The sequence below is a fragment of the Furipterus horrens genome, unplaced genomic scaffold (assembly GCF_987537825.1).
Source record: "Furipterus horrens unplaced genomic scaffold, mFurHor1.1.pri manual_scaffold_4, whole genome shotgun sequence".
Taxonomy (NCBI): Eukaryota; Metazoa; Chordata; class Mammalia; order Chiroptera; family Furipteridae; genus Furipterus; species Furipterus horrens.
In genome coordinates this window covers 140,538,744-140,550,208 of record NW_028327174.1, presented here as the reverse complement: position 1 = coordinate 140,550,208, position 11,465 = coordinate 140,538,744, and the positions used below count along the sequence as shown (strand labels likewise).

At 37.8% G+C, this 11,465-nt stretch overlaps 1 protein-coding gene and 1 non-coding gene across 2 annotated transcripts in view; both read left to right on the top strand.

Annotated features, from left to right (window-relative positions):
- The first annotated feature begins 1,140 nt into the window (after window positions 1-1,140).
- Window positions 1,141-11,465, top strand: part of SNAPC3 (small nuclear RNA activating complex polypeptide 3) — a 45,643-nt gene continuing 35,318 nt past the window's right edge. The window contains exons 1-2 of the mRNA XM_090274090.1: window positions 1,141-1,826; window positions 2,540-2,617. Of these exons, the coding sequence (XP_090130216.1) occupies window positions 1,510-1,826; window positions 2,540-2,617 (395 nt within the window). The 5' untranslated portion in view covers window positions 1,141-1,509. The remainder of the gene's footprint in view (window positions 1,827-2,539; window positions 2,618-11,465) is intronic.
- LOC150012954 (U6 spliceosomal RNA) lies at window positions 11,221-11,327 on the top strand. Its single transcript, XR_016510887.1, has one exon. It is a non-coding gene; the product is annotated as a U6 spliceosomal RNA (small nuclear RNA).

Here is an 11,465-nt window from a genome sequence, read left to right as displayed (position 1 = left end):
CTGACCTCCTGGAGTCACCTATATCATACATTCCAATTCCTGGAATAATAGATTTCCACATGCATTAACCACTTAAGCCTATTAGCTACAGCTAAGGTTAAAATCTTTAACTCTTGAGCTCCGCTATTACTAGGATGACTATAATGAAAATATCAGATAATAACAAGTGTTGACAAAAATTTGGAGAAATCAATCCTCATACAATGCTGGTAGAAGTGTAAAATGGAGCAGCTACTGTATAGAAAGGTCTGGCAAAAACTCAATGTAACATAGAGTTACTATGAGACCCAGCAATTTCCCTCTTAGATGTGTAGATGCAGATATAGATATAGCCAAGTGAAAATATATCTCTGCACAAAAATTGTACATAAGCGTTCATGGCAGCATTATTCATAATAGCCAAAACTTGCAAACAACATTTTGATGAATGGAAAAACAAAATACGGGATACATATAATGCAATATTATTCAGCTATAAAAAGAAATGAAGTACTGATACATGCTGCAATATGGATAAACACTGAAAATATTACACTCAGTGGAAAAGCAGTCACAAAAACACCACACATAGGATTGCACTTACTTTAACTGTCCAGAATATGTAAATCTACGGAGACATAAAGATTAATAGTTGTCTAAGGCTGGAGGAGGTGCGATGATTGGGAGTGATAGCTACAACGTGCAGGGTTTCTTTCGGGAGCGGTGAAAATGTTCTCAGATTGATTGTTGCGCAATTCTGTAATAAATAATCAGGGCTTGCTCTGTGTGTCCCGTTCCTTCCTTTGGGGCCTCTGAGAGATGTAGGGGCTCAATCTGAAGCAAGACAGATTGAGTTCCAATCCTGCTTTTGTATCCTAGCAGTTAACTCCATCTTCAAAAGCAACATAGGGACCCTGTTAACATTGTTATTTGTAATAATATACATTAGGTTTAATGATGTATGTACTGTGTATGACACTCTATTTTGTGTGTGTGTGTGTGTGTGCAACAATGCATACATATATACACACGCGAAGAAGGGCTTCTCAGAGAAGTTCTGGAGGACCCGGCTCTGCAGTGTCCCCAACCTCGGCCCCGCCCCCGGTGTCTCTCAGGCTCCTAGGCATTGAGACAGCAGCCCAGCCCACCAACGCCGGAGAGAAGGAAGTCCCGCACCCGGGAGCAGAGGAAAAGTAAAGAGCAGGATCCAAGGGCCTGAGGAGGCCGCTCCACCCAGCAGTGAGCGAGATTACTTCACTGTGGAGGCCGAGAACCAAACCCCACAGACTGCGAAGGATGTAGAATCACAGTCGCCTTTCGCACCGCTCGGAGCGGAGAACAATGCGCTCGGCCCTCCACGCGGAAGCTCCCGATGTCGCTGGCCCGGGGCCTGACGGGAAATGTAGTGTCTGAAGCTCGGCCTGCGCAATCCTGCCCGTCGCCGGCTGGGGCCACGTTCAACTACAAGTCCCATCATGCTCCACAAGGCCTTGATCTTCCGGCTTTTGCAGGGAAGGGAGTAAAGCGAACATGGCTGAAGGCAACTGGGGTGGTCCAACGTGCAGCGGGGTGAGCAGAGAGCAAGTCTGGGTCCCTAGCAGTGGTGGCTGCAACTTTCCAGAGTACGAGGTTCCCGAACTAATCACGCGAGTTTTCCACGTGGGCACCTTCGGGGAGCTGTGGCGTGGCCGGCTGCGCGGGCAAGGGGATTTGTCGCTGAAGGAGCCCCCGGCACATGCGCTGCCTGAGGGAGGAGGGGTCGCAGACTCGGGCTTGGAGGATGCCGCGGTGGTCCGGGATCTGGGCTGCAGTCTGGAGGCGGCAGCCGAGCTGAGAGCAGTTTGCGGGTGAGTGCGGGCCGAGGGGCTCTTGCTGCGTGGGGCCAACCTGGGTTCAGCCTTGCTCCTGTGCTCCGTGGACCCTTCCTTGGGAGGGCCTGTGGTGGACTCCGAGGGTAGAAGGACCTCCCTTTGAAAGCTTTCAGCCTGCAGGAGCTTTATCGGAACCTCGGGAGTGGACCCTTGATCGGAATGCACAATTTCTACAAGTTGGAGTGAAGGGACGAGAGAGCTGCATAAAAGATTGATTTTTCTATTCGCTAATTATTAAAGTGTTTGTTAATGTCAAAAAGCAGTCCGAGTAACTGCGACGCGTACCTGCTGTTGACAGATGCTTTGACAATGAAGGAACCTTAGTACAGTAACGGTAAGGTAGGAAGAGGAGTGTTAAAACCTTGACTAACTGGCCTCTTTGGGGACCTCCCAGGTATGCTATGACCGAAATTTTCTCCGTAAGTGCCTTAGTTAGGGTGAAAATACAAAAGTCACTTTAAAAAAAAATTTTTTTTTCTTCATTTACCACAATATTGGCCTCCTTCAGTGGACCCTACGTGCTTTTATTTATAGAATATCTGCACAAAAATACTTGCCTTGAATTCTGTCCTTCTCTGAGCCGCCTGCTGGATTTTATCTGACTTTTTAATTATTCGGTGATGTATTTAGGACACTATCCTGAGTCGCTATGGACAAGATGTGTGATTGCTTTTCTTTTTTTATTTTAGCCTTGATAAACTGAAGTGCCTTGAGGAAGATGACGACCCAGAAGTCATCCCAGAGAATACTGACTTAGTGACTTTGGGGTATGAAAGACCTTGCTTTCATTATTTTCTATTATGTGCTATTAACTTAAATACTTTTCAACATTATATTATTAAAAAATTGATTGTTGTCATTCCATCCCCTAAATTCAACCACTGTTAACATTTAGTCAGGTTTGCTTTAACTGTTATGTTTCTGAGGTACTTGCTGTGTCTTTTCTATTGCTGGTCCCATTCAGTAAATTCCAGATAGTATGTAGCTCCTAAAAGTATCATTCTCTTACATAATCAGAGTGGTATCATTACAACTAAGAAAATTAACAGCAAATACATAACCTCTAATATCCAGTCCATATTCATATTTTTGTTTATTTTTATATGTGTTTTTACAAAGGTTCAGTAATCTACTTAGATTTCAGGTGCAAGCTAAGTACTGTGATAGTGCCTCTCAAACTATCTGGTAAAGGAGCAGGTTTTTTGTTTGTTTGTTTTTAATTTTTGACAGAGCCATACTTTCTAAAAGGTTTTACATATTACTTTTAGAAAGAGGGGAAGGGAGGCAGAAAGAGAGGGAGCAAACATCACTGTGTGGCTGCTTCTTATGTACCCCCAACTGGGGACCTGGCCTGCAACCCCAGCATGTGCCCTGACCAGGAATCCAACTGGTGACCCTTAGGTTTGCATTGACAGAGCCATACTTTTATAAAAATAGGATAAAAATGAATTACTAGAAAAATGGAATTAAAAAACAAACTCAATGAAAGTAAAAATTTGGGCAGGCATTTTAACTCTGCCTTGATTTCTTTAGTAATAGTTGCCAAATCTGTTTCCCTTCCCTACAGTAAATACTGTATTTACATTAGTAACATTTGGAGCACTATGGAAGATAGAAGCCTATCTTTATTGGGTCCTGTGTTTTCTCCTGATTTATTCATCATGCTATCATTTGAATATGCTCATTTGCTAAGAAATTGTCAGTGGCTCTTCCTTCTATGGACAGATTTCAGACTTGTTACTGAGACATTTGAAGCCTTCCACATATAGCTCAAATTTGCCTTTGTAGATTCATTTTCAACCACATTCTCTTTCAAATGGCCCAGGATACACATGGCCCCCTCCCATCTGAAACCTACCCCATCTTTGAGGCACTAAGATTGCTTTCCATGTTACTACAACCCCTGTTTCTCCCTTCAGGAATACCATATGCACTTGTAATGTCTGGAAATCTTGGAACATTTTTAAAGTCTTTGAAGGCTCATTGGGAATCCAAACTTTCATCAGTGTATGGTCCTTAAGCCTATCATTACTGCTTTGCTCCAATTGGTGGCTCTTCAACTATTGTTGATTGATTAGTTGGATTTTTCTAAACTGCACATATGATTGTGTCACTTTCCCTGAAATCTTTCAGAAGTCCTGAGTTCTTAAGTGGCTCACAGGGCCTACAGAATGGATCTTGCTGATCTTTCAGCTCTGTCTCTGCATGGTTCCAGCCACACTATAGTTCTTTTTTAGTTCCTGGAATGTACTCTCAGTCCTGACCTTTGCCTACAATACTTACTGTTCTTTATCCCTCTGGTCTTGCTGGCTTTTAGTTACCACTTCAAGTCACAGCTGAAGGATTAAGGACTTCAATTTGAGCCCCTTTTATGTTTATGGAGCTCCCATACTTCTCTATTAAGATACTCATCACACTTACAATATACCTGTTTAATTTTCTATTCTTCTAGTTAGACTTAAGATTCATAAGTTATATCTGTCACATGCACTACTATATCCCCAATTCTTAGAACTTTGGCACATAATTGGAGAGTCAGTAGATATTTATGGAATGAGTGGAATAAATGAAATTTTCATAAACCTGAGAACTGATTTTTAGAGATTGGCTGATGATAATTATAAACAAAGCATATTGTTCTTTGTTATAGTTAATAACATACTAATTGACTTATAATGATTTTATTAAGCCATGTTCAACACTAATTTTTAGACTACTTTACACATTGCTTCCCCTGGCTCTTTTCTCTTACTGCCTTAATTGGATCTCCGTGGTTGTCTTCTTATCCCTTCCATAGGGAATGTGGGTAGAATTATATATAATCTAATGTAAAAGGAGTTAGTACAGCATTCTGTAGCAGGGATTATTTTGTTGTACTTGAAAATTATTATATTTAAAATGTAACTAATATTTATCTTAACAGAGCCACAGATAAGTTAGACTTGTACCGAAAGCCAAAATTTGTATTTCTACGCTTTCTCTTTCTCTGACCCTTCCTTCTCCCCACCAATAATTAAAAACATAAAAATAAAAACAAAATCTTAAGTATACACCCATTTAATATGGCATAAAATAAATAAATTTCTAGTACTTTTTTCCTTGTCTAATGAAGGAATTAGTGGAATCACTTTATGCATATAAAGGGGAAAAATGTCAGTTGATAAAAATTGATTATCCTTTGATACATCCACAGCAAGTGAAGCAACCTATCTTTACCACTTTTGAAATTTTTTGACTACTTAAAGAGAAGATTTTAATTTCTAGGAATAGGAGAGGTAATTGTTACTACATGGGTGCTACTGAAACATATCTGTTATCCCAAAAGCTGTAGCAACATTATGTTTAATACAATAGAAATTTCAGTTAAATTAGTCTGCTCATGCCACTCATTTCTCTAGCCAAGAAAGCACTGTTCACGGCATCATTTAAGGATGATAAGGGGGTGACTTTAGAGTCCTTGAAGAAAAAGCGAACCACAAAATTGGAGGACTGTTAACCCATCCAAGTTTTTGGATAATTTTTTTTTTTTATAAAAACCTCTCATATATCTGATGGGTCTTTGTTGGAGTGCCAATAAGTAAAATATTAACCGACTTTATAAAGTAAAACTATAGGAGATGCAAGAAAACGTAGCTAGAAATGCATGAGTAATAGGACACTTTAATATACCAATCTCAGCACAAGGCAGTAAATGGTAAAAAAAAGAAATGAGATAAAAATTCTAAATAGTGTGGTAGAATATGTCTTATGGAGCTATATATACACATAAAATTTACTGCTCTGTCACATTCAGAAAAATTGATCATGTATTAGTGCACAAAAGAAACACCAATAACTTCTATAAAGTTGAAATGCTACAAACAATACTCTGATCACAATGTAATAAAATTAGAAGTTACTAACAAAAACAACGTTCAGGCCATTCCACCTGAAATTTTAAAACTCGTTAAATAATATGTGCACAAAAGAAAAAAAACATTGAAATGACAGAACTTTTAAAGAAATAATGACATTGAAAACATGTATCAATATAAGGAATACATTTAAAGCAGTGCTTTTAGGAAAATTTATTGCCCTAAACAATCTACTAAAAGTGAAAGGATAGCCCTGGCTGATGTGGCTCAGTGGATTGAGTGGTGACCTGTGAACCAGAAGGTTGCTGGTTCTATTCCCAGCTAGGGCATGTACCTGGGTTGCAGAGCATGCAAGAGGCAACTGATTAATGTTTCTCTCACACCATCAGTGTTTCTCTCCTTCTCTTTTTGCCTCCATTCTTCTCTCTCTAAAAAATAAATAAAGTCTTTTCTAAAAACTGAAATAATGAAAATAAATGAATTAAATTTCCATCTCAGAACACTAAAAAAAGAACAACAAAGTAAATCAAAGAAACCAAGGAAAGAAGTAATAGAGATAAAAGCAGGAATTGCTTAGAAAAAGGATAGATCTCATAAAAAATCTTGACTTTTTGAAATAAAATAGGTAAAATATTAGGTAACTTGATTAAGGAAAAAATAATGGAAGAAAGCACAAATATACAAAATGAGGGTGAAATAACTATTGAAATAAATTTTTTAAATTTATATAAGAGATTGCTTTGCCAGGTGTGGGCAGCCTGCTGACTGACCGCCTGTTTTTTTCACATAAGGGCTTATTGGGACAGCTATGCTCTTTTTTAAAAAAAAATAATTCTTACATATTAGCTGTGGGTGATTTTGTACTACGATGGCAAGTTAATAAGCTGTGAAACAGACCATATGGCTCACAGCCTGAAATATTTACTCTAGCCCTTTAAGGAAGAGTTTACTGATCCCTGCTCTACAGAAATAAATTTGAAAACCTAGATGAAATAGTTAATACCCTAGGGAAATACAAATTACTGAAATTAACCATATCAGAGTCAGAAACTTAAGTAGATCAGTTTTCATAGAAAAATAGGGAAAATTATTTAAGAAACTATCCCACAAAAATTCCAGGTCCAGATAGTTTCACAGAAGAATTCTACTGAACATTCAAAGACCAAATAGTTCCAATGCTCCAGGACCTTGAAAGGGAAAAAAGAAATTTCTTAATTCTTTTTATGAAGCAAACATAACACTGATACTTAAACTAGATAAAGATATTACAAAAAAAGAAAACTTGAGACCAGTATCCGCAACACTCAGAAAATGTTAGCAAACAATCAAACACCATATTAAGAAAAAAATCACACCAGGACCAAGTGGGATTTATTCCAGGAATACAAGGTTGGTTCAACCTTAGGACATCTGTTAACATCATATATTGTATTAATAAATCTACAGGGAAAAATCATTTCTTTCCAGAGGTGCTAAGAAAGCCTTTTAACAAAATTCAGTACCCATTCATGATTAAAAAAAAAAAAAAAAAAACTTAAGGAAGTGGAAATTGTAGGGTTACTATTCTAATATGAAAAACATATATACTTTAGTTGTAAAACTAGTGTCTTGTTTAACATAGAAGTGTATAGGCATTTCTGCTCAGATCTGGAACAAGACAAGCAGGCCCATTTTCTCCACTACTTTGCAACATTGTGCTGTAGTTATTAACTATGCAATTTAGCAAGAGAAGATGAAGAAAAACTGGCTCTCTTTGCAAATGATGTAATAGTATACCTGGAAAATCCTGAAGAAATCAGTGCTGAAACAGACGTGAAACATGAAAAACAAGAATTTAGTATAAGAGCAGGATGAAAATTGATATATAAAACAATAGCTTTCACACAGACAGAAAACAAACAGTTGGAGGACAAAACAGCAAAGAATTTATGTGCATGACCCATGGACGTCAACTAAAGAGAGGGGTCAATTGCTGGAGGGAAGGGAGGTACTGGCAGAGGGAAACAAAGGGGAAAAAATTGGGAGAACTGTAATAGCATAACAGATAAAATATACTTAAAAAAACCTCATTAACTGTGGTCAGGAAGAAGATTAAATACTAAGGGATAAATTTAACAAGAAATGTGTAAAATTTAGGTAAGGAAAATTTTAAAACACTCCTGAAAGACTCAGAAAAAGACTTAAAAGAAAAAATTGAAAGAGATCTTGTGTTCTTAGGAATACTAAACATTATAATGATGTTGGTTATTTCTAAGTTAATTTATAAATGAAGTGCAACCCCAATAAAAATATCAGAAGTGCTGATTATTTTATGGAATTAGACAAGTTGATAATAAAATTCATATGGGTATGTGCAAAAATAATTAGGAAAAATTTTGGGGGTAAATTGTCATAGTGATTTTTACTAGATATTAGAATATAGTAAAGCCTTTATAATGAAAACAGTACTAGCTTATGAATAGCCAAAAAGACCAGTGGAATAGAAGAGAGAGTTGAGTTATATTTAAATAGGTATGGAAATTTAGTATGATACTATACATAAGAATAAACTTTAAAGGATTAGGAATCAGACATAGAGAATGAAACATAGAAACCTTGGTATAGTGAAAGGCTTTCTAAGTATGATTAAAATTAGAGGCAGTGAAAGAAAAAGATTAATAAAATTAATTACATAAAAATAAAGGATTTTACTTGTTAAAAAGACACCATAAATAAAGTCAGCTGCCAGACTTGAAGAAAATATAAAATCCCACAAGAGCCAATAACCCTAATTACAAGGTGGGGCAGAAGTAGGTTTATAGTTGTGAGTATGCAGAAAAGTTTATTCTTGTATTATTTATTAATTACTGTGTTATTTTTCATATGAACAACTGTAAACCTGCTTTTGCCCCACCCTATGTATTAGACCTTAAAAGTGGAGGGACAGAGACCAAAAACTCAATGGAAAAATGGGGAAGCCCTGGCCAGTTATCTCAGTTGGTTAGAGCATCATCCTGGTACCCCAAGGTTGTGGATTCAGTCCCAGGTGAGTGCATGGTCAGTGCACATACAAGAAAACAACTGATGAATGAATAAATACGGTAAGTGGAACAAGAAATTGATGTTTCCCTCTTTCCTTCCCTCTCTCTGTCTTCCCCCTTCTCCCTCCCTCCCTCCTTCGATTTAAAATTTTTTTTTAAATGAAAAATGCGGAAAAGATAGCCAATAACTCACACATAAAAATGACTCACAAATATGAAAAACGTTCCAGCATACTCATAATTAGAGAAATGCAAATTAAATGACCTTGAGATACCTTTTCTCGCTTATCAGACTGGCACAAATTAAAAAATATGATACTTTTGATGAGGCTCTGGGGAAACAGGCATTTTTTTTGTACATTGCTGATGGAAATGCAAATTGCTGCTACCCTGTCTAGAAAAATTGATAATGCCCAACACAGAATTACATAGGCATATCCTTTTTTACCTAGTAGTCAAAAGATAGTAGTACTGAAGATAGACCTCCAATATGAAAATACATTATGTGTGAGGTAATTGCAATATTGTTTATAATTGCAAAATACTTGAAATATCCTAAATATAGATACAGAGGAGAGTGTTGAACAAATTCTAGGACATCCACAAAGTGTAGTATTATTGGGCAACTGTATTAAAGGCTGAGGAGAGATGAACTGTTAGAGTGATTTCTAGGAAACACTGTTAACATGGAAAAACCAAAGCCCCAAAGCATATGCTACCCTTCATGTATAGAGAACACTTGCCTGATGTCAATTTAATGGCTCTCATCTACAAATTTATCTTTTTTTTGTCTGCTCTCTAAAAAAGGGTCTTGGCCCTTTCAAGTTTTTCCTGTGCCAACTGGCACAGTGTTAAGCTTTGTCAGTAAAGGACATGGGAGAGAGTTTGCAGTAAGAAAGAGTCTGGCTTCCTGGTTCAGTGTGCTGGAGCAGCAGGCACAGCTTCCCCCGTGCCAGCCAGTTCCTAGGGTGCCTGCCCATCACCTGGCTGTTTTCCCTGCCATTCCACGCCCCTCGACACCTCCCCTAAACAGCTTTTCTGGCATTCATGAGGTGGATTACCAGCAGGACCCACTGATGGTGCACCATGGCAACTTTTCTGCCATCCAGTGAATACAGCCATATCCTCTCCAACAAGGTCTGGATCTCAGTCCTGTGGGGAGAAAAGGGAGACTTCTTGGGCATTCTTTCTCAGATGAAGGGATAAGGTACTCCTTATATATGCTGTTTGTATAATATATTCTGTAGCACTCCTTACTTGCCAATCCCTCAGTACTCCAATCCTCTGTTAAAGTTAATAATTCTTTAGACTTAAGCTTTCTCTGTTCAAATTACTGTGTCATTGTTTTTTCCTAATTGAACTCAGACTGATATGGAAAGGAATATAAGAAAACACTAGGTATCTGCTGATTTGAACAAAAGAAATGGAAAGGATAAACCAGAACTATAGAGATTGGCTATCTACAGGGGTAGAAAGTAGGGAAGAAATGGGAACCGGTTGGTAGAGGGACAGAGAGGGAATGATACTTCTCTTAGTATATTTTTTTATAACTCTTAGAACCATAGCGATGTTCCACATGTTTTTCACATACCCCCAAAGTGATGAGACAGTAAAATCACCAGGATGTGGGTTGGGCAACCAAAAATAGAATACAAAACCAACAAGTGAGCCTAACTGTTATAAATGAATAACATAATTATGCTGAAGAGAATGGAGAGGGAAGAATTAATCTGAGCTCTGTACAGAAGCATATCTTGATTCAGTTTTGAAAGGCTAACGACAAAAAGAACTGTTCATGAGTTAGTATTTCTCATAGGTGTGTAGGTTAGCAATTCTGAAAGGATGCGTTTTCTAGAATTAACGGATTGTAAGTAATGGGAATTGGGTTTCTCACTTGGGGAGAAAGAAGTATAAATAAGGAAAGGTTGAAGGCTGAAAGTAAATACTGTGGTTTTAGTTTGGGATTGGAAGTATCAGTATTAACTCATGGCTTTAAATAGATAACAGATGGAAAAATACAGAAATACAGATATTTGTACATGTATGGGTTAGTACAGATGTGTGTTTCCTACTTCTCTGCTGAGAATGCCTAGAGCCCAGGTACTGGTCTCTGTAAATACCTATCTCAGATAAAGGAATTAGGGTTCCTAGGAGAAGCCGTTGATTCCAGGACTCAGATAGGAGTAGAGGAGGGGCCTTGAGCCTCCTGTGGTGCCAGAAAGTAAGGACATGCTGCCAAAAAAACAAAAGGGCTTGTTGAGGGAACAGGAGCCAGCCTGAAGAAGCTCCTAATGGTCAAAACTAGAACAACTTCAGCAACAAAATAATGATAGTATTAGATTTTAACCTATACAATAAGATAAATGTGAGTTTAACTAATATAATTGATTAATATAATGGGAGGAAAGAGGTCTTACTCATTATCAATGAATAATGTAGAATGAGGGAAAAAGAGAATCATCACTAGGCAAACTACAGTAATAAATGTTGCAGTCTGTGCTCACTTCGGCAGCACATGTACTAAACTTTGAATGATACAGAGAAGGTTAGCGTGGCCACTGCACAAGGATGACACGCAGATTTGTGAAGTGTTCCATATTTTTTATATGGACATAAACTAAGGAGGGTGGGATTGCTGGAGGGAAGGAGGGTACTGGGCAGAGGGGAGCAAAGGGAAAAAAAATTGGGACTACTGTAATAACATAATAAAATATACTTAATAAAATAAATGTTGCAGTCTA